Source organism: Sebastes umbrosus, chromosome 4 (assembly GCF_015220745.1).
Source record: "Sebastes umbrosus isolate fSebUmb1 chromosome 4, fSebUmb1.pri, whole genome shotgun sequence".
Classification (NCBI taxonomy): Eukaryota; Metazoa; Chordata; class Actinopteri; order Perciformes; family Sebastidae; genus Sebastes; species Sebastes umbrosus.
This window is the reverse complement of record NC_051272.1, coordinates 27,579,126-27,602,760: the sequence shown is the minus strand read 5'-3', so window position 1 is coordinate 27,602,760 and position 23,635 is coordinate 27,579,126. Positions and strand designations below refer to the sequence as shown.

General features: G+C 42.5%; 1 protein-coding gene across 2 annotated transcripts in view; it reads left to right on the top strand.

Moving 5' to 3' along the window:
• The window catches only part of st3gal2 (ST3 beta-galactoside alpha-2,3-sialyltransferase 2), a 56,087-nt gene that overhangs the window by 26,559 nt on the left and 5,893 nt on the right, over nt 1–23,635 (top strand). Inside the window, exons 2-4 of one of the 2 annotated variants that reach the window (XM_037767997.1) lie at nt 12,497–14,348; nt 14,510–15,239; nt 23,253–23,312. In XM_037767997.1, coding sequence (XP_037623925.1) covers nt 14,817–15,239; nt 23,253–23,312 — 483 coding nt within the window. In that variant the 5' untranslated portion in view covers nt 12,497–14,348; nt 14,510–14,816. Of the gene's footprint in view, nt 1–12,496; nt 15,240–23,252; nt 23,313–23,635 lie in introns of both variants that reach the window. The other variant, XM_037767996.1, reaches the window with a different exon arrangement.

Below are 23,635 nucleotides of genomic sequence, written 5' to 3'. Positions count from 1 at the left end.
CGCAGATGGCATTTTATTCGGTGAAGAGTGCATTATGACTTCTTTAGGACTTGAAAATCAAAGTTTACGACTTGGGACTTGTCAGTCTTGACTTGGGACTTAAGGGCAAATACTTGAGACTTGCAAAATAATGACTTGGTCCCACCTCTGGCACGGCTTTGCTCAAGGATGCCGGGGCACTGTACATACAAAAGTAACCACTCGCCTACCCATTGGGTGACATGCCCTGTTTATGATGCTAAGGATGGTTCCAGAAACCTTCTGGATAATAAAAAGCAAATTCTACCTCTCGGCCAATAATGACAGTAATTAATTAGTATCAACAGTGCTATTTACGTCATTGACTTTAATATTAGAGAACAAAATTTTACCCAATGAACCATAGTGAATGTCCCCATGACCCCCATTAGAAAACGTCACTGACAATGTCGTTGCTGTATGTCCTCACCATTTTTTAATTCCCTATGCTGGGAACATACTGCTCCTGTGAACCTTTTGTGTTGTTTCTCAATATGCAAATTCCCATCTGGCATGATTATCTCTGTGACTCTCTGTCAGTTTCCGAGACCTCTGGGAAAACAAATCATTGGTGCTTTCATCTCTAATCCCAAAAAGTTTCAACTACTTTGTTAACCTCTAAAAACCTCAGTTAAGCAACCCTGACGTACTGTATAATAAATTCTAATTATAAAGTATCCACAGAAAGTTTCCTCCGATTCAGAATGTGTCTGGATGAGCTCAAGGGAATGTGCTTAAAGTGATGCAAAGGACATCCAGAATATTTATATAAACCATTTACTTTAATGTAAAGGTATGAAAATAGTATCTAGTATTTCAATATATCACTTGGGGTAAGCATCGTATAGAGCAGCCTCGTTAACGTGCATACAGAAATATATGTGATACTGTCAGTTACTAAAAGTTACTCTAAGAGGATAATCAAGGGGCTTCTGGACAATTTAGCATTACATTGAATAGAATAATCACCCCACTCTGAAACACTTCCAACAAAACATTATAACCTTTTTGAACATATATTATAACCCGGCCTGTTGTATTAGACTCATAGACTGTAGAAGTGGACGTAGTCACTGTGACGTCACCCATTGGTTTGTGGACTGCAGTTTTGAAGCCTCGAGTTCACCGTCTTGGTTTTTGGCCCTCGCCATGTTGTTTTTTTGCAAGTGACATGAGAGGGTGGAGCTAAGTACAACCAAACTCTGAATATATTTTTAGGTGATCAAAAATGTTGCAATTAACGGTCATGAACTGAAAACACACCGTGAAAGGGTTCAATTTGTAAGACAAAAACACGGACAACTCCCAAATCGGACAACGCTGTGGTAGCGCCCGGTCAATCACAAGATAGCCACGCCCTAAAGCATACCCCGCTTTATGGTCTATTTGACTCTAGATGGGACCAGAATTTACTAAATGAACATCATGCTGTATTGAAGAAGACTTGAAAATGGTGATTGAGACCATAAACTCATGTTTACAACGTTTACTGGGGAAATAAATCAAGTGATAAGTACGGTCATTTTCTCATAGACTTCAATTCAATCGTGTTTCTTTTTGCAACCAGAGGAGTCGCCTCCTGCTGGCCATTAGAGAGAATGCAAGTTTAAGCACTTCTGCATCGGCTTCACTTTTCATACCTGGAGTTGCCCACTGATTAGACTACATTAGTTTTAGGTGTGTCTAATAAAGTGGCAACTAATTGTATATGATAAATATAACATTTGGCATTAACAAAACTGTCATTGTTGTCTAAAAATTGGGCATCCAGACTTACATTAGTACAGTGTTCATGACTTTATCCTGAAGGGATCTTTGGCCAGAGGACCCAGGCTCTTCTAATTATAGTTATGCTGACAGCACTAAACTAAGAAATTGCACTCAGCAATTGCAGTGCCTCAAATGATTCAAAATGCTGCTGCCAGGATCTTGGCAAAGACAAAAAAGGGAGACCACATGACACCCGTCCTGTTTGACTTCTAGTGGCTTCTTGTGTCAGCTAGAATTTATTTGAAAGCTCTTTGAATGATTAGATTTTTAATTATCATCTGATTCTAAAGATTTTAATGGATTAGTCCCTTCAGAGATTTCTGACTGCCTGTGATTTTACACTTCAGCTCTCCCTCTGATTGTACCACACGCTAAAATGTAAAACCTGCACCCATCTAAGAAAGACACTGCAGTACCTGGGGATCATAGGGAGGCAGACACAGTTTACACTTTAAACAGGAAGTTAAAGGCCTACAGTACCTCCCATCTAGTTTGAAACTTTTTTTTAAATCTGCAATTGTATGTGTATTTATTGGTGCCATTTTAGAGATTGTGTTGGAAAGCACATTCTGTTATTAGGGTGTTAAATATTAACACCTTAAAATGACTCATGATTAGGATTTGGTTTTGAGATCTGGTTCGGTTTCTCCCTTACCACAAGTGTTTTACAACAAAAATAAAAGTTTTAGTTGGAGCTGTTACAATACCATTGATTTCAGGTTGATTTTTTTTCTGGGTTAATTAATTATGGTATCGGATTGGTGCATAGACTGGCTGATACCCGATACCAAATTTTGGGCAGTATCGGACGCATTTCCAATACTAGTATCGGTACAACTCTATCTTTAGTTCTTATATTTTATTCAATACAATTATATTTATGCAATAAAATGAAAGCCCAGCTTTCTTTTTTGCTTAATTTGGGATTTGTCTCAAGACAAATTTCCAAAATAGATAGAATGATGAATCAATTATTCCTTGGTTGGTTCCATCTTCTCCAATGCGAGGATTTGTTGCTTTTCTCTGTTTTATATAATTATAAACTGAATATTGTTTGGTTTTGGAGTAATAGTTGGATAAACTAAGACATCATAATAACCTTGGACTAAGTTTAATGACACCCTGAGCTTCCAGGTGATTTTTGGGACGGTGATCCAGCTGTTTCCTTTCAGCTGGTATGATCAGTCAGTCCCTGGAAAATTATATGATTTCAGATGTGTTAATATATTAGTAAATACACTGAAGAATGTAACCATGCCGGCATGGAAACATTATGATTCAGTCAGAATGAATCATCACTCTTTAATATTTTTTGTTTTAATTATATACAAAAGACTTCATCAAGACTTATCAAGTAGGAGGAACATGAATTATAAAATTGTATAATGAAGCTGTTTTTGCCAATTACATTTTAAAGACTAGATTTTTTACAGTAATTTTGTGTAATCAGAGTGGCTGTATGACACAATTAACTGAAGGCAGGAATGGGATACAGATAGTGGGTTTCCATGGCTACAGCCCAGTCGCAGAGCGAGGCTTTCTGCTGGCAGTTTATAAAAATGGAGACACTTGAATTCGGTGATAAATAACCCATTATCGTCTTTTCAAATTGGCTGCTCTTTGACTGTGTCTGGTATTATTTCTCATCTTGCTATATTTCATTCCATGTTTTCATTTTCTCTCCTTACTGTGTCCCTCGAGGCCGGTCATGACTTTCTCTCTGTTTCCAGATGGCGAGTACCTTCAAAGTCAGGAGCATTTGTCTCAGATACATTGAAGCAGAGACATGAGATCCAGGTTGTTGCTGAAGGTCTTTCTTTAAGTGGGTTTCTATAAAGACTAATCCAGAAAAGTCTTTTGGTCAAGGCTCGAATGTAGTCATTCAGTCTTTTCAGGCAGGAGTCTTTACCAATTTCTTGGGTATTAAAGGCGGTGATTGTGACTTTGAGTAAAGCCCAGAGGTTGAAATATCCCCCCAACCAGTAGGCAATTTGTTATTTTTTAACAGGGGGGTTGGACACGGGTTGTTTCGTTCTACCGCGACTAGCGAACAATGTGTTTTTTTGAAACCACAAACCTTCAAGCTATATAGTTTAGAGACTATTATAGATCCAAGATGAAACTGACAGAAGGGCTAGACTCAGAAGAAGTAGCAATTACAAATCCGTCAGCTACTTCAGCACCACAGACGGCACCATGGATTTATCAAAGCACAGTTTGGCTACTGATAATTCAGAGCCATGGAGCAAATTCTCACTCCCAACTAGTCAAATAACACCATTTGGTCTGTGCCCCTCGGTATCGGAGACTGATGCACGGGGTACCCCTCTTGTGTTACTTTTGGACAGACCAGGGACGGTGTGTCAATATGCACTCGATACATGCATAGTGTCCTCTCAAAATAAACTTCTGTTTTCACAGGAAGTTATGTTTAGGCAACACAACCACTTAGGGTAAGGAAACGGTCCTAGTTGACATTAGCTTCACTGACTATCGACTCACGGGACGGACGATACCATACCAACGAGTCACGTGATTAACAACTAATGTGAAAAAATAAGTTAACGTTCACACGGGACACTAACAGTGGTCTCCTGGTTGAAAGACATGTTTGTTTGACCCATCCACCACCACCCTTGCCCGCCCTTAGGGGACTCTCACGATATTAATACTACATTACCTGCTCCAACCTTCGAATAACGTCATGGGTGGGTTTACATTGGAGTTAGTGGAAATCCCGTTTCGTCACATACTGTCGCTAAAGGGTACCTCCGTGCGTTGGTATTCGATGCCGAGGGGCGCCGCCCAATTGGAGGAATTTAACGAGTTGGGAGTGAGACCGGGTTGTCAAGTCACCTACTGCCCCTAACACCGTAAAAAATTAAAAAGAACATCAACTTGATCTTACCAGAGGTCAAACATCACCATGTTGTAATTCATCTTTACGTGTCACAAAGTATCTTCTTTATTTCTGAGGAGCACAACAATATTTCTTTGTATGTTTGTGTTTTTTGTAATACATTTCGCATTTTATCTATCTTCGTGTTGCATAAATTATGGTTTATGCAAACGATTACAAATGAAAGGCTGCAAAATAGTCATATTGGACAATATAGAGACTAAAGGCCATGACGGCAACATTTAAATCAGTTTAATTTCACAGCAAAATCAATTGCTGCAATCAGTCTATTTGTTACACATAACTTTAGCGCCAAGTTCAACTGTGGTGAACTTTGACCAGGCTAGCTAGCGTGTTCGTGGTTAGCTCGCCAGCCACAGTAGGTCACCACCTATCCCTGCGAGCGGTCCTTACATGCCTATGTCACCAGGTTTTTTTTTACAACCAAATATTTTGAGAATACTTGCTGTGCCACCTTCATCACCCAGATGACAATAAAGAAATATATATATAGTGAAAATAGGGTTCGGTGATGACAGGTCCCTAAACCAACAAACATACAGAAGACCAAATATACCAAAGAAAATATTATATAAAAAATACTATCCTATACTGTGTTTGTGTGTCATTCAGGCTTAGTTTGTTGAAGCTGCAGGGCGTCTGTGTGCACCAGAATAGGAAAAGAGAATAGAAGGGGTTATTACGTTACAAAAGCGTTGGACAGCAGCAGCCGTGGTATCATCCTTTCACTGTTGCTGATTTTAGCTGCAGTGAGGATGGAAGGAGAGAGAGAGAGAGAGAGAGAGAGAGAGAGGACAGCTAAAGTTCAGTCAGACAAAATGTGTAGATAAAAAGGAATAACAGGCAGAGTCTACAGTCTCACTAATGCCACCAGCTTCTCTCTCCGTGCAGGCAGGGTGAAGAAGAGAGGATTGCATGACAAAAATATAGATCACGTTTTACTCCCAACTATCTATTAGAACCTACATCTATAATTTATGTCGACGGTGAAGGTGGCCTCTGGTCTGTGAAATTGCAGTGAAGCATTGTTATTGCCAAACGCTACACAGAGGCAGGGCGGAGGTACATTGGGCACCTGTAACAAACCAAAATGGCTGCATTTTATGGTTTCTGACTCGAGCCATCCGCAACGGTGATCAAAATGAAAAGGGAGAGAGGGGTGACGGAGGGGAACGGTGGAAAACAATGACAAATGAGACAGCGAGGTTAAGGGGGGAAAAAAACTGGAAGAAAGCAAGCAGAGAGAAGCGATGCAAATGATTAGAACCTGTTTGAACCCTTCAAGAAAATCAATGAGATCAACTGCTAACGACAGATGCTTCTACTGCGAGGATGGACAGAAGAAATGGAAGGGATGGGAGGGATGAAGCCATTGTCGGCGTCAATCTTTCATCGTCATAAACACACTGTAGTTATTATTCATGACTGGAGGAGACGGGGATGAATGAGGGGACTAGGAAATAATCAGAAACAAATGGTAACAGTAGCAGAAAAAAAAAGAGAAGTAATTGAAAATGGTCTGTACCAAAATAATAGCTGCTAATAACAGATGTTTCTACTGCAGAGTTTTGCTGATACCTTATTTTAAACTGTGATGAGAGAAAACCAGACAGATGATGGAGAAAAAAAAGACGTGGGTCGACTGAGAACAAGATTTGACTCATTTACGCAGGTCAATGGCAGGCTGCCAACAACATGCTTAGTGACAGCAACAGTTAAGGTGAGTAATTAAAGGAATTAATGATGGTAATTAAACCTGGAAGATACATGCGCGTATATATGCAGACTTACAGTCTGGCTAAAGCAGCTAATTGCTTTGGTGGTCACTAAGCATCTCCAGATGAGTTGGAGTTTTCTAAGTCGGTAATTTCTTTCATTTCTTCTCAGTGTTTTTTCAGCTATTCAGGGGATATTAAAGGGGAACACCACCTAAAGTAAGAATTCCAATATGTTGTTTCCATGACCTAGGACAATTTAATCTATATTTGAACATGAGCGACTCTCTCACAGCCAGAAACCAGAGAAGTAAGTCTCAAACCTGTGATGTCATAGGGTATGAAGTCTGGAGCTGCTCTGTAAACAGTGAATGGGAGACTGATTTTATGGACCCACAGTGTTTTCTTTTTCTTTTTTAATACCCAAATGATGTTTATTCTATTGTAGTGTTAGTTGTGAAATAGAAAATGTTCCCATATATTCAGAACGTTCCCCTGGGTGCCCTCAGTGTCATCTAGAACATCTCTCTCCATTCATTGTTTATGGAGCAGTTCCACACTTTATACCCTGTGACATCACAAGTTTGAGTTTTAGCACTTTGGATTTGGGAGAGTTGTTCATGTTTACTAATATTTTTTGGATTGTCTTAGACCATAGGAATAACATGTATGAATCTTAAAAATTGGCATAGTTCCACTTTAATTTGTTTCTGCATCTAATACTGTACTACACCATACATTACCATACATACACTGTGGAGCCTATCCCAGAATGCACTGAGTGGAAGGCAGGGAGACATCTGTCCATTACAGGGCTAACTCACAGTACTGTAGATACACAATCACTTAATATCAATTTCAATCAGAGGTTGCGGTCCAAACCGCATACTTACTGTAGCTGCACTTGTTGAGGAAGAATGTACTGGTCTGGACTTGATGATATGAGCAACAGAGAGGAGTAGTCAGCGGGTTCCCTAAGCAGAGTGGTTTATTTAGAAGCAGATTTTTTATGCATTTCTTTCTGTGTATTTGTGTGTGGTTTATGCTCTGCAACAAAAGACACACACTTATTAACAATAAATCAAATCATCAACAGATATTGTGCAATAAACAGGTAAATCAAACATTAAATAAGTCAATTAACTTACAGGACACACACATCATGTTGGAGGTCAAAAAGAGTGATGTCATGTGTTCCCTTACAAGGGAAGGGAGTACGTACCGTTGCATGCAGTATGCACTTTGAAATTGCTCATATCCGTCGCACTCCGTAGTGCAAAATATGAAGTAAAAAGGAAAAGTATGCGATAAACGTTATGCGCACGAGTCGCAAAATATGTAACGTTAGTAGCCTACTTACACTTGAATGCACTGTCTGTCATTGAGGCTTCTGTCAATTTGTTTGCTGTCATCTGTCGCATGTTTATTTTATAAATACGTGACGTATCTTCCGTTGCGCAGAGGATTGTGGGTCAGAATAGCCAGAAAAGCATGCTGGCTTGCATACTGCAAAATACGACTGGATGTAGAAGGACATCCTAGTATTTCTGGCATACTGCATTTGACATGCTATGTATAGGGACATACTAAATCTGTTTTCTTTCCTACTAAATAGCATGTTAGTGTGGGTATTGGGACGCACAGAGAGTCACCAGCTCACTTTATTGGCATGACTTTGGGTGGTAGGAGGAAAAAGGAAAATATCTGCCGGTGCCCCCTGCATTGGTGCCCCCACGGCTCCGCCAGACTGGCCTCATTCAAATGAATGAGAGGACTGAACGCAGCCTTTGTCTTGTTGAACAACAATGGAGCTCTATGGCACCGAGAAATAATCTATGTCACGCTTTGGCAAAACAGGCGATACGTGTTAGTAGGATCAATTCATATTGGATTTGGTCTTTTCTTGGGGTTTGTTGACATTAAGAAAGATGTCGGCAAATTTATCCTTTAAATGATGTAGGACATATTCTATATAAATATATTCACAATACGTGGATGCTATGCCACTCTCTGAATGTCAGTAATTAGGATAACAAAACCTTTATAGTTTTCTCATGGACTGCAGACATGGAGCACAACTGTCAGTCTCCCCAGGGCAGGTTGTCAGTGTCAATAATAATAATAATGCTGGTACTCACTGTTCTGCAGCAGTGCACAGAAATGTGGAGTATAAACTGCTGCTGCCAGAACTGTCTGCCACATACGTACACTGTGGAGCATGTGGCCGGGGCTGCTGGATCAAAGCCGGATGCACGAGGATAGATTAGTTCTCGATTCGGTCATTGTTTTTGCTCAGTCATTAGACGCCCTGTGCTTACAGAAAGAAGAGAGGAGGCGAGACCGAGCAGAAAGGGGGCGTCACAGACGAGAGCACTCAACAGGAGGCATAGAGAGAAAAGATGGAAGTTTTCCGGCATCTGTTAAGAGCCATTGTTACAGGAAGGAGGCCGGCAGGGAGGGTATTGGATGATAATTACTAGCTGTAAAATGTGATCGCATCAAACTAACAGGAATATGACAGAACAGTAGGTGCGCCTAAAGCAGAAAATGGAGAAAGAGAGCGAAGGTAGGGAACGTGGGGAACGTGGGGGAGGTGATTGACAGTCGAAAGTGGTGAGCTCCTGTTAAAGTTGGACGGAAATCAATGCAAGAGAAACGTTGCCATTCAGAAGGCAGAGCGGTGTACAAAAACTGGGCAGAATACAAAACACAGAGGCCAAGTTCACATACTGAAAGCTGCCTCCGAGGTGTGTACATGTATTAACAACTAGACAGGTGATGTGTGTGCAGCATGTGCAGGACTCCGCTGACATCCATGCAACATGGATTAATGGTGTTTTCTTGCATATTGATGAGGCGCGATCGCTGTGTAGAAATTTGTTCGGTGATGCGATGAATCATTTAACAAGAATATTTCATTGACAGCTGTGCGGACTCCAAAGGACATTATGGATAACAGTGGGAAAAACTGACATCTGTTTCCATTAACAGGCTGCCATAGTCAACAGTTAACTGTCCTTCACTTTCTCAAAAATGAGTAATGAATTCAATGAAGAACATGGGGAGTTGCATGGGGAGCATTTCTTATTAAAAAAAAAGGGGCAAGAGGCGAGCATCATGCTCAAATAAATTGTATCCCTTGGCGTCAGTGAGAAATAGAAGGAATGCTAACAAGCCATTATACAGAATCTGAAAAATGAAAGATTAGAGTGTAACTGTGAGAAACTGGCTTAACCGGCTTAAGTTCATGTTGTAAACCTGCTGCTTGTCGGACACGTCACTCGCTCTTTATATGTTTGCACGTGTGTTTTGTGTGCATCTAGCTGGTGTTTGTCACTGCACTTGTGTACCCAGATGACATCTATTGACAATGGTAAAGTTATGAAAAACCACCGGGACAGCCAGGACTGTGGCTCCAGGTGTAAAATGTGTGCAACTCTCTGTCACGGAGGGCGTGATGTATACAGCAATTATAGTAGAAGTAGAACATAAAAAGAAAGAAATATGTCAAGTCTGTCCCGGTTCGCTACCATGGATTAGATGGGTCAAGGTTGGGGACTCTGTGGTTTGTGTTGCCGTAACAACCCTGCATCGCATGCTGGCTGCCATGGCAATGCATCAAAAATAGAGTAGTGGAAAATAATTGTTCATTGCTGGGTGGGTGGGTGGGTTGGTTGGTAGCAACAAAAAGAGGCAGACTGTCTAGGTAATGTAATTTGTTCCTCATAGGTGGAGGGAACAAGGAGCAAAACATTCCAGTACACAACTAAGCATTGTCTGACTGAGAACAACACACAGGGATATTTACTGAGGAGTTGAAGCCCTTTTTCATCATATAAAACAAAGAAAAGCAGCACATCCTCACATCACTCCTCTCAGCTCTACTTAATAGTTCCGACAAAATGAGTCATTTAATGACAGTAGTAAAGAATGCTGCAGCACATTTAAAGATGCATTACAAAGTTACTTTGTTTCTGTTTTTCTCAGTGGTCTCCTGTTTGAATTTGAATTTTTCCTGACTATAAAAACGGCTTATAGCAGGTCAAGTCCAGTGTGCAACAATTTAAAGGTGCACTGTGTGGCATCTAGTGGTGAGGTTGCAGATTGCACCCAACTGAAACTTCTCCCATTTGCCATGCGTGTAGGAGAACTACGGTGGGCGACGTGAAACCGCGAATGGCCCTATCTAGAGCCAGTGTTTGGTTTGTCTGTTCTGGGCTACTGTAGAAACATGGCGGCCAGCTCCGTGATGAGGACCCGCTCCGTATGTAGATAAACGGCTCATTCTAAGGTCACGAAAACACAACGATTCTTATTTTCAAGTGATTATACACTAAAGAAAACATACTTACTGATATTATATTCCATTTCTGCCAATACTGTAGATCCCCCTAAATGTTACACACTGTTCCTTTAATCAGCCATTGATACTCATTAAGTAGGCCTGTTAAATGATTTTGATCTGTGTACAGCAACAATCTAGTCAAAGGAGTCTAAAAGTTTTACCAAAAATCTCCACATTGTTTTTTGATATCTTGTTCAATCACTGACCTTTTTGTTTAGCTGACGTTCGGCTATGTAAGTCATATTTCCTCACACACAGCCTTCTTCTTGCGGGATAAATACACACTTTTTCATCAATATCCCAAGTTCTCTGTTCAACATCAACATCAAAACAGCCCGGCATCAGATCTTAATAAGAAGGATTTAATAAGTCAGACATCAGATTAATTCCAGCTAAGCTCATTTACATCCGTACGCCCAATAAATACCACGTTACATTGAAACATTGCGGTGACGCTAAATTTTGCAACCTGGTGGCAGTTTGTCATGGGCTTAGCAAATATGCCCCACAGATGCACCATCATCTGGTAGAGCAGCAATAAACACAGCGGCAGGAGGTCTGTTTCTCTGCTTAGTATTCTGCCCCGACTCTTTCAATCTGTATCCTGTCAGTCAGCCTCAACATTTCCAATTCAGTGTAGTGACATTTTGAAATTTCTTCTGTACCAACCAGCGGACACACAAACACAGCAGGAGCTTGTTCCATGTTTGTCCTTGTGATGGACACGGTCAAAGACAAACTGAGCAAGAGGAGTGAGGAAGAAAAGAGAGATGTGTAAAAAAGAACAGATGCAGTTGAAACAGCAGACTGCTGGGGACAAATAATAACAGGGAAAAAAGAAACAGTTTGAGGTGAGCCGGGTTATGGACCGCCTGCCGGTAACATTTGTGTTCATTTGTGCTAGATGGCATGTCTCCACAGATACCGACAACTTTTCTTTCCACCATTTCCGCCATCAACCATGGAAGAAATAACAACTGCTGCATGTTGTGGAAGTCAAAGATTCTGGAAAACCAAACGCCGCCGTGTCTGGGTTCCGCAAGCTGTAATCACATGTGTGACTGTATCAAGCTCCACGTCGTTACTGCGGTATGAACCCAAAATGACATGAATGCAGATAGAATGATGCCGAAATAACTACATAATGATGCCGATTTGTAAAAAGTCTGAATTCATGCTTTGTCATGTCTGTCCGCGAGACGACAAGCAAACAACTTTTAAATTGTTTGTTTTCTGAATGGAGTTTGGATCATTTAGTGCCGGGCTATGCAGCTGCTCCATTAGCACTCAACGCAACGTGATCTAGGCATTGCGATGTTGTTGTTTATACCATAGACAGCCTGTGGGTTATACACATACAGTTATACACAGAATTTCGTCCAGTCTCTGTACAAATATGATATACTATCGTAGCTCTGGATGCCCACAGACAGCTACAATACTTTTTCCTCCATTTCTGATTCAACAACAACATTCGCGTCATTTGCGTTGCCCTGCGTGAATTTGCGTCTGTTCGTCTCTTTGCATTGACTTTGTATGTAATCGTAAAAAATGTAATTGGTGTGAATGTGCCATTAGACGGAGGGGAGAGAAGAAGAATGAAAAGGAGAGGAAGGGGATCAAAGTGGAAAAGGAGAGGAGGATTAAAGATGTCGATATGGTCAATGAGGCTGATGGCAGTAAATGGAATTCTGTCTTTTATCTCTCTTTCTCTCTCCGTCTCTACAGGATTTCCACGGAACAAGAAGCCAGACTTCAGGCCAGAAATCCCTGAGCGACACACAAACACACAGACACACACAGACATTTGATCATGACCTAAAAAACTCCATAACTTTACTGGGAGCAGTGGTTTGTGCCTTAGGGTTCCAGGGTACACACACACACACACACACACACATCAAAAGCAGTTGTTACTGCAGCAGAAAGACAACCGTGTGAGTGCAGGTGAGTTAAGCAGGTGTTTATTTGGCATCAGGTGAACACGGGCAGGGCAGACAGCTGGCGTAAAGTGGGCACTGCCGGGGTCTTACCCTCGGATTACAGTTTAGCAGATTAGAGCAAAGCAGCAGTCACCTCAAACTCACCAGCCTCATGAAAGTTACGCCGCCAGCCAAACACACACACACACCGGCACAGCTGTAGAACACAATTAAATTAGCACAGCTGGCAGACGTGGTGCAACCCTAGCTTAACACCATACACACATTAAATCACTGGCACAAAGACGTGCTCACACACAGACACACACACACACACAGGCCTCCGATGCAGGACAGATGATGCCCCACCCTTCCTTCCGTCGCCCTCGCAAAGCCAGCTGGAGAGAAGATGAGATTTGGGGCTGATTGGTTTTGTCTTTTTTTTTTTTCTTTTTTTTCATCGCAGCCTCTGCACATCACTCCGTCCATCACTTTCGCCTTTCTTCATCCCTGGGTGAACCGTCATCATAAAAATCTTTCCATCGTAAGAACAATCCGCTTGTGATGCTTTGATTACTTCGCCCCAAAGTTATTTTTGTCTTTATCTTTGTGTTTTTTCATCTCTATGGCTGCAGAGTGGAGCAGTAAAAAGGTCTTCTTGATTAGTTGTTGGACTTTTTTTGTGTGATTTCTAGATACTATATCAGCAGACTCCTCAACTACAGAACTGACATCTAGAAGGTGACTCTCATTGGAACAGCGTCATGAAATCTCTTGCTACTCTCTTAGCGTGTTTTTTTTCATCGCATTAAGATTTCATCATTCATCACAAAGATTTGAAGCTTTTTATCCCAACTTTTTAAAACTTTGTGTCTGAGGAAAGTGTGCAGAGGAGCGCTTTAAACTTGACTGCTATTCGTCAAGCAGCTCTCAGAGCCTCAGTGAAACAGGCAGACAATGGACTGAAAGCAGAGAGGAGAGACCTTGAGACGGAGAGAGACTAGGCGGGGTGAACCTCGAGAGAAAAGCAAAAAGAGTTAAAAAAAACAAAGGAGAGAATACTGATGAAACGGCAGATAAGAGAGGAACCGAGCAGTGAAGAAGAAGAGAGGTGTTTTTTTTTGGTCTAGGATGGCTAGAGACGTGATGGAACACCCTTCAGGCCAGACCTCCTCCCTTCTACCGCTCCTCCTCCTCCTCCTCCCATCTTCCCTCCCTCTCTCCGCTGCTCTCTACTAGTCTGCCAGCTTTCTTTGGCTACGTCGCTTCAGCGCAACGAGAGAGACGGGGGAAAGAGAGAAAGCAGAGCGCCAGAGCTGAGCTCAACGTTCACACAGATGGCAGAGCAAACGAGAGGGACCTGCTGCATCCGTCCGCTCCGTGCAATGGATTTCACTGAAGATGGACATAGCAGTTAATCCAAAAAAACAAAGAGGGAGGGAAGAGAGAGAGAGAGAGAGAGAGAGAGGTGGTCGTAAAGACAGCGGAAGGGAAAGTTAGAAAGTAAAGAGGGAGGGAATGAACAGAGCATAGAAAGGTGGAGGAAGCAGATCGAAGCTGAAGGAGAGATCACCTCTCATTGAAAGCAAATGAAGCGGTCAGGCTACAGCTGTGTGTAATTCAGCTGCGACTCCAGTGTGTCTGAGTGTGTGTGTGTGGTGAGACATTTCTGTGTGAGACGAGCACATAGCTGTGAAGAGAGAAAGAGAGAGAGAGGGAGAGAATCCTGTGTGAGACAGAGGAAGCGTAGGAGCATCGCTGAGCGCACAGCTTGACTGTGAGACAAATTGACTCTGACACATTGTCCTCCGTCAGAGAGTGTGTGTGTGTGCTTTTGCTAGTCTGATATAGTGAGTGATCCAAAGTGTTAGTCAGGGGGTCGTCCCAATCACGCTGACCGGGGCCTTGGTGGTTGTTGTGTGGAGGCAGCAGCGGCGGCGCGGGAGTTGGTGGTGGGCTGGTGACAGTGGCAGGCTTAGGGGTTGGGGCATGGCCATGGGGGGGGCCGCATCCCGTCCTCCACCCTGCACCGGGACAGGCGCTGGGGCTGGGGGTCCTGGGGCGGGGGTCCATCCAGGGGAGCCCCCAGACTCCCGGAGCTCAGGCCCTGGCTGAGCGGAGGGACGATGGCGGCGGCTGCGGCGGCGGTGGCGGCAGGAGGTGGAGGTAGTACCGGGGCAGGAGGCGGGGCGGAGAAAGGAGGCAGGGTGAGGTGTTCCCGCAGGGTCTGGGTTCTCCTCGGCTCCCTGGTCCTCGTCTTCCTCACCTCGCTCTTCTTCTCCGTCTCGCTCCGCGGGGGGGTCGGCTTCAACTACCTGGAGCCGCCTGGGTGGGAGGAGTCGAGGCGGGTGAAGCTAGTGCCCAGCTATGCGGGCGCACACAGGCTGTCGCCAGCGGACACCTCGCAGCAGAAGACGTGCGCCTGCCCACGCTGCGTCGGAGACCCCGGCGTTTCTGATTGGTTCGATGAGAACTACGACCCGGATATCTCACCGGTTTGGACCCGAGACAACATCCAGCTGCCCTCTGATGTCTACTACTGGTGGGTGGTAAGTAACAATGTCATTTAAATTTACATTTCTAGAGTTGTGACACAATTAGTACATTAAGTGCGGTGACAAGTACTGTGAATGTTAACTGTGTAAATGCAAGAGTTTGGGTGATAATTCAACTGGTTGAAGGAATAGTTCAACATTTTGGAAAATACCAATTTGTTTCTCCAAGAGTTAGATGAAAAGATTGATGCCAATCTCATGTCTGTACAGTAAATATGAAGGTATAGCCAGCAGCTACTTAGCTTAGCTTAGCACAAAGACTGGAAAGAGGGGAAAACGGCTAGCCTGTCTCTGTCTGAAGATAACACAATCTGCCTCTAAAGTTCACTAATTCACACTTAAAATGAACACTTGTTGGTTTTACACAGAACAAATGAGATATAACATTTGTGCGCTTTAGCGGTGCTGGTTGGCAAATTTTGGGGTTAGGGTTGGACAGAGCCAGGATAGCTGTTTCCCCCTGTTTCCAAGTGGGGTTGTATGTATACTCCCGCACTCTGCGATGTAAAATGACTACTTTTGTGAATGTAGTCTGGTGGCTTTGAAGAGAGCAACATAACAACTTCAGTTCCCCGTCAGAAAGGACTGGAGCAGTAGAAAAAGGTACCTCTCCGTGAGACAGTCCTTTCCAACAGGGAACTGAAGCTGTTATATCGCGGTCTTCAAGACCAGACCAGACTCCATTCACAAAAACATCTCGTCACACCTCGCAGAACAGGGTGAGTTGCTGGTCTATTACTGCGTCGATCGGTTAGTTTGTTTGTGTTGTATGACTTTCGGATCCGAACTAACATGGCGTCCACACAGCAGTACATTGCTTAACTTCCGTGCCGGTAACGTTACTCCTGTCTGCTTCTCCAAACTGGGAGCGTGCCGACCGCCATCTAAGTTACTGTATGTGACGTTACTACACTGACCATAGGGATGTATATATATTCTACATTTAGCAGCGTCATCATGCAGAAACCTACGTCAGCACACGTGGGAAAACATTTTTAGAAGGGCTTGGGAAAAAAGCATTTTGACACCAAAACATAATACATACTTTGACCAAAATTTGAATGTTCGGATTTGCATGTGATTGCAGCTATTGCAATTTCATGCTTGTTGATACTACCACTGAGAGCCATAGACAGACAGAAATCCTAGACAAGGGGGCTTTAACTTCACATTAGATACAAATTTTGTTCAAGTGGTTTCATTTCTCTATTTGGAATTAAACTCCCAAACTGAACATTTACAGGACACATTGCAATACATTTGTGTAAATGACATATAGTGAACCTGCAGACTGTTTTTCTGATTTAATATCCCTGCCTAATCATTAAAAACACAGCACATAGGGGTTGGAAGTCAGTTACATGGGAGATAAGTTTATTAGGACACCAACATACGGGGAGTAATGCATCATAATCGCCGATCCCTCTCCATCCTCCTCATCCTTCCTTGTCATTGAGCCAACCAATCCCCTCTTACAAGTACTACATGCTCCTCATGTATCCCTGCCAGTTATATGTCAACATTACGTGGTTGGTCACTGGGTTTAAACCACTACTGAGTAATGTCTGAAAAACTGAAATGAATATGTCTGAGAGACGGGAAGCACTAAATTCAAGGAAACTTGTATTAACACCTCTTGTCAGTGTGTGTATTCGTCTTTGTGTCCGTGTATGGTCACTTGAATCGAAGTGTAAAGCGTGTTTGTGTGTGTGTTTCCCGGATTATCTCCAGTGTTGTACGATGTCCTTCAGTTGCCGGTCTAGAGTCCTATTTCAGAGCTGAAGCCTCAGTCCAGCTCTGAAATGGCAGAAAACTGCAAACACAGGCTAACAGCTGCCAAGTCATTATAGGTCACACTGCAACAGGGAGGTGATGAACTGGTAGAGAAGGAAGGAGAAATAAATTAGAAGAAGAAAAGGTGGAGAGAGGGGGTTTGATAGGGAAAGAAGAGGGGAGATCGCATACAGGAACAAAGCAAAGAAAGAGGGAACATGGACGGTATGAAAATGGGAGTGGTGAAAGAACAAAAGAGGAGAGTGAGGGATGGAACAGATTTACAAATAAACCAGAGAAATAGGGAGGAATGAGGGCAGGGAAAGAAGAATACAGAACATGTGGATTAAAACTATGAAAGGAACTAGAGAACAAACAGAAGAGCAGTACACGGCTACACCAAGCAGGATAAACATACCGGTCTCTGCAGACCCATTAGAGCAGTGTCTGTCTGTTTTTGACCTTGTGTTTTCTTGTCAGGTCAGGGATGCCTTTTTTATTACTCTGTGTCGGAGAGACAGGACATCCAATTGCATGGAGTTGTCTGGCACTCACATGTTGCCTTGATAACACTGTATACAACTCTTACTTTTCTGTTCCTCCAAACAAATGCTGGCCATGAATGCATCATGTCACTCCAAAGCTTTTGTGGGTTTGACCGAAGGATTTTAACAAGTTTTAGATATTTTACATGGTTTTCAACTGGGATAAAGGTGGGAATATGTTGGGATATCCTGGAAATGCTGTGGACAAATGGACAACATTGCTGGAAGGTTGCAACATTTAGGAAGACCAACAACCACATTTAGGGATGGTACCCGTCTACTTTAAAAGGAATAAACTAGGGCTGTCAACCGATTAAAATATTTAATCGGGATTAATCGCAAATTAATCGTACATTTTTTATCTGTTCAAAATGTACCTTAAAGGGAGATTTGTCAAGTATTTAATACTTTTATCAACATGGGAGTGGGCAAATGTGCTTGTTTAATGCAAATGTCTGTATATATTTATCAATTGGAAATTAACAACACTAAACAATGATAAATATTGTCCAGAAACCCTCACAGGTACTGCATTTAGCATAAAAAAATATGCTCAAATCATAACACTGCAAACTCAAGCCCAACAGGCAACAACAGCTGTCAGTGTGTCAGTGTGCTGACTTGACTATGACTTGCCCCAAACTGCATGTGATTATTATAAAGTGGGCATGTCTGTAAAGTGGAGACTCGTGGGTACTCATAGAACCAAATTTCATTCACATATCTTGAGGTCAGATGTCAAGGGACCCCTTTGAAAATGGCCATGCCAGGCCATGCATTATTTAGACTTCTTCACGACAAGCTAGTATGACATGGTTGTTACCAATGGATTCCTTAGGTTTTCTAGTTTCATATGATGCCAGTTCCTTCACTCTAGCTTTAAAATTGCAAATTGCGTTAAGGCGTTCAAGAAATTAGTTGCGTTAAAACGAATTTACCAGGCCTTTATTTGGCTTATAGGCTTATATTTTTGGACACCATAATGTCAAGGTGATGGGGAGCGTAAATTCTTTCTGTTGGGAATCAGAAGACACAATAAGAGGTTGTTTCCTGGCAAAGAGTTTAGGAGGCAGACATCACTGATGCACAGTGAGACGTAGACCTCGAGGTGCTCCCCACTCAATTATTTGCTTGTCTTTTTTTTTTTTTGGATCACGACTCGTTTTTAATCCAAGTCCAAATCCAATCAACCAATGTTAGGAATGAAGGAAAACAAAATGACTGTGCAAGATCGGAGTATATATATGCCTAATGTGCTATTGTGCTCTCCTGCCTCAGGAGAGGAAGGAATCAAGCATTAAATGAAAGAAACATTTTGAAGAATGATTTGTTGTGCAGGGCTTAAGTGATGTTTTAGTTTGGTCGTCACTTTGATTCACTTGGAAAACTCACTTTAGGTCATTTACGATGAATAATTTTGCCGGTTTGCAGTTTCTTTATGACAATGAGAGCTGAACAGAGGAAAAAGGCTTGAAAAGAGGCTTTGACATTGACTTCTAAAGATGGCTGATTTGAGTCCAGGGTTTGGTTGCACCAGCTGTTCAGGAATTCTCAACTGAGTTGTGCATTAAGTTCTTCCTTAGTTCTCTTAGTAATCTCTATAAACTAGGCAACGGGACAAGATTTTGGTTTTGGAAGCGTTGTGGTTTCCATTTGTAGTCCGAGTAGTATTGACCAATCATGTCCGAGCAGACTTTGGTTGAATGCTGGTAAACAGTCTGTGTGGAGATCAAAAGAGGCGGCAAACACTGGCCGAAATGCAATCTCAGAACCCAACGGCTATTGTCTGACAATGATTTCGCTTTTTAAAGGTTTGAAATTAGCTTGTAAACTGGCTACTTGTGAAACAATCTAGTCGTACACGTCGTCTCTCAACTCCAACTCAAGTCTTGTATCTCAAGTTGCTAATCGGACTGTAAACAATGAGCAGCGCACGGAAGAGGAAGTCTTGGCCCGGATATCCGCTGGCTACACCGGAGCCCCAGAAATCTGGCCCCTTGCCCCCAGAGGCTTATCCGTCATCAGACCGATAGCCGATGGGTTCCGAGGTTGATATTATGGTTAGTTGTTGTGTCTTTTTAGCCAAACTGTTACCGTGGTGCTAATCACGGCCGTGCTCGGCTCGTGATTGGCTCGGGCGGTTGTGTGGGTGGGACCTTGATCACTACTTCCAAGATTCTGGCTCCAAATGACGTCAAAATCTCAAGATAGCAGCTCCCATATCTGTGATATTTTGGCTTCACTTTTCCACAGTGGGAGGAAGTGAAGACGAGTCGCCCATCTATATACACAGTCTATGGGTACAACCCCTTTTTAATTTAGTGATGCATAAACCTCCACTTAGTTAATGCTCATGTTAAAACTTAGGAACAGCTGGTGCAATGGCTCCCGAAAGTAGCAATGTTCTGCCAATGTGAAATATTGGTTAATAGTAAGGGAAAAAGAAAAGTGGTATTTACTTGAAAGTAGGTGCCAGGAAGCTTTTACTTTAGGAGTCAGAGGACAGCTGAGAGGAAGGAAGCAAGACGGCATTTGGCATGGCTGCCAAAAAAACATCTGCCAAAAATTAGAAGCCCCTGAACAACAGCGGTGCAGCGTGCCAAGCTGGCTCTGGCATCATGCAGGGAGACAGAGGCAGAAGAAGGCAAAGAATGGAGGGATCAAGGAGGATGGAAACCCAGAGAGGGGAGGAGGGAAAGAGAAAAATGCAAAGAGGTAATGGCACCAGAAAAAAAAGTGAGAGAGAGTAAAGTGGAGTGAAAGAAGGATTTAGTTGTCTCTGATCAGCACTGATGAGCAGCGTGGTGCACAGGCGTCCCAGAGAGACGAAGAGAAGAAGAAAGACAAGAGGAGGAGGAGAAACAAAGAGGGAGCAAGGGAAATTAAAGAGAAGGAATTAGACATGAGGGCAAGGAGACCGCTGGAGAGGATGCGTGAATGAAAATGTAAGCGAATGAGATCTGTGTTGGGAAAAGCGAATTAAGGCCGATGGTGGGTGAAAAGGAAGTGGCGACAAAGGAGTGGGAAAATGAAGATTGCTGTGTGGGAGAGAGGGAGAAAGACAGTTAAGGAGAAGATGGTTATGTAGAGGAGCAGCGGCTGCCAATATCCTGATGGAACTTTTGTGTTTTGGGGGATTTTTTTCTTCTGTGTGTGTGCAGGTGCTGGCTTTGTCTTTACACGCATGAATGCACATTTGCCTGTGTGGTTTGGCAGATGCTAAAATTGGAACAAGATTTTTCTTTTTTCTTTTTTAATCGGACAACTTCTCTTTGTCTTTGTGTAGTATGTGTAGTCATTCTCTTTACATCCCAGTTCAAAACTAAACATAACCCCCTTACCCCCCAAAAGACACACTTAGCAGCAGAATAAAGCATTTTTTTACTCTTGACTGTGAACATACGGCTCCACAATGTTTAATGTCTCTTAGAATACAAGCACTGTCAACCTAAAGTGACTGGTGTCTGTATTAGAAAGCACTGATATTAAAGGGACAGTATGTAGGATTTGGCAGCATATAGTGGTGTGGTTGCAGATTGCAACCGACTGAATACCCCTCCGCTCACTCCTCACTTTCCAAGACTGTGGTAACGTGAGCCGCCAAGTGCAAAACCATAGTAACACCGTTTGCCTCGCTCAGAGGCCATCCTTACCATAATAAACCATACCATACCATTCTAATACTACAGCAGCAATGGAAGTCAGACGGTGGTACCACGGTTTTGAGCTCTGCGGCTCACGTTACCGCAGTTTCACAAGCGTGTTGGAGAACTACGGTGGCCATCAGGTAACAAAAAACAGTGAAAGGCTCTTTCTAGAGTCAGTGTTTGGTTTGTCCGTTCTGGGCTACTGTAGAAACATGGCCGAGCAACATGGCGGACTCCGTGAAGAGGACCCGCTCCCTATATAGATATGAAGAGCTCATTCTAAGCTAACGAAAGCACAACGATTCTTAGTTTCAGGTGATTATACACTAATGAAAACATAGTTATTAATAATATATTTCCATTTCTGAAAATAGATCCCGCGAAATGTTACACACCGGACCTTTAAAGGAGAAGGTCACAATTTTTCAAGTCTCTGTTAAATACCATAAACATGTTTCAGGTTGAATAGTATCCATTACAATGTTAATAAGCCAGGGCACTTAATTAAAGTGGTTATTAAAGTAAATACAGAAAAACAGTCTCTATGAGTTGTGTAAAGTCTTAAATAAACCCCAGTTAACTTAATTTGACAAAACAAAGTCTTGACTTGACATTATCATCATTTCACAATAAAAGATCAATATAATGTTTCATTTTTGAGAGGAATCTTATTTTGGGGGCAATATTTTTAATGAGAATATTTTAGAGATGCAGATCTGACAATGGCAGTGTGAAGTTATTAATGGTCAATACTGCAGCAGCATCGGAAACCTGGCACTGCTCATTTGGAGATGTAAAGCCCATCATGAAATTGGCTACTAACTCATTGACATTCGTCAGGCTGGCATCACCTACGGTGGATTTAGACCCCCATTACTTCCATTGGAAGTGCATTAGGAAGGGATCTTTCAATGGCCAATATGAACAATAAGCATGATTGCAGCAGCAAAACATCGGTCAGCACTGGTGCCGTTGTTTTCCCCGTTGGCGCTGTTAGTTATGATCTGCCGGCTCAGCTATCGCCATGTTGAGAGCCGTGTGGAGGCAATGGAAATGCTCTCAATCTTGCATTTAGCACCTTTAAGTGCCCTGGCTTATTAACATTGTAATGGATACTTTTCAAGCTTAAACACTTTCACGGTATTTAATGTTTTCACACATGAAATTCAACAGTGCATTAAGGCCACTTTCAAAGCCAAAGAGGAAAACGCTTTGCATTCATGGTGTTACTTATCCATTAAGTCTTTAACACTCAGGTACTTAAAGGGCAAAATCACCTACAGTATTATCCTCCTCCCCTCTTCGTCTTCTTTCAACTCCATTTAAATCCTCTGTCCTTTCAACTTCCCTGCTGTTTTTTTCCCCGCTCCTTCCCTCTTTACATTCAACACATAACTTTTACCTTTTTTTTTAATCCATCCTCTATTTATTCTGGTCGTTCAGCCAGACAGGAGAGGCGTGTTGTCATCTCTGCTGTCACTATTGTTTATTCCTCCAAGCAGAACTCATGGACATCTCGCTGTTGACGGACAGTGTCAAAAGACAACTTGCCTGGAAAGATACAAAGAAACTTTAGCACACTGTCTCTTTAGGTGTAATAAACGGATTATTTACACAAGTAGTCTGAAAGAAAGGAGAAAACATTTGGTGGGAGTGAGAAGTTGACAACATGTTTGGAGTCTCCCACACATCTTGCTTTCTTTTTTGACATTTTCCATCCCTTCTTCCACTGCCATCTGTTTTTTGTTTTTTTTACTCAGCTTGTTTTTGACATGTTGGCAGCGATGCCTCTGCTACTCTGACCACCGCTCACCCAGTCTGACTGCACTCTGTCAGTCTGACACATTGCTGCTACCTAAACACACACACACACACAGACAAGCACCTGCTTATTTACACATGAATGCTGGCGAGTGCATGCATACACACATACACACAGAAAGTAACTAAATATAAAGTCTGTTGTCACATCCAATTTGTCTGCAGAGGAGAAACGACACATCCTAACCATACTTTCTCCTCCTCTCCTTCTTCCTCTCTAGATGTTACAGCCCCAGTTTAAACCGCACAGCATCCAGCAGGTGTTGCTGAGGTTGTTTCAGGTATTTTATATTATTAATTCATCTTTCCATTATCCTGGTACTTTGGAGTCATTACTTCACGCTCTTGGGGAAAGGCTGAGGGGAACAGATTGTCTTTATTAGACAGTAGGGATCATCAGTTTTAATGTATTTGGAATTTTTTTTTTTCATTTTAATTTTGACTCTCAATGCAGCGCTTTCACATGAGGCTGTATGTTTCGATATGTCAGTCCAGCTCCTTGAGGGCAGATGGGCTTCATGTATATTTCATGGAGGGTCTCATGAAGAATTCACCAAGAGCAGGATGTATTTTTACAATCAGGTCTGAGCTGCAGGTTAGCTTG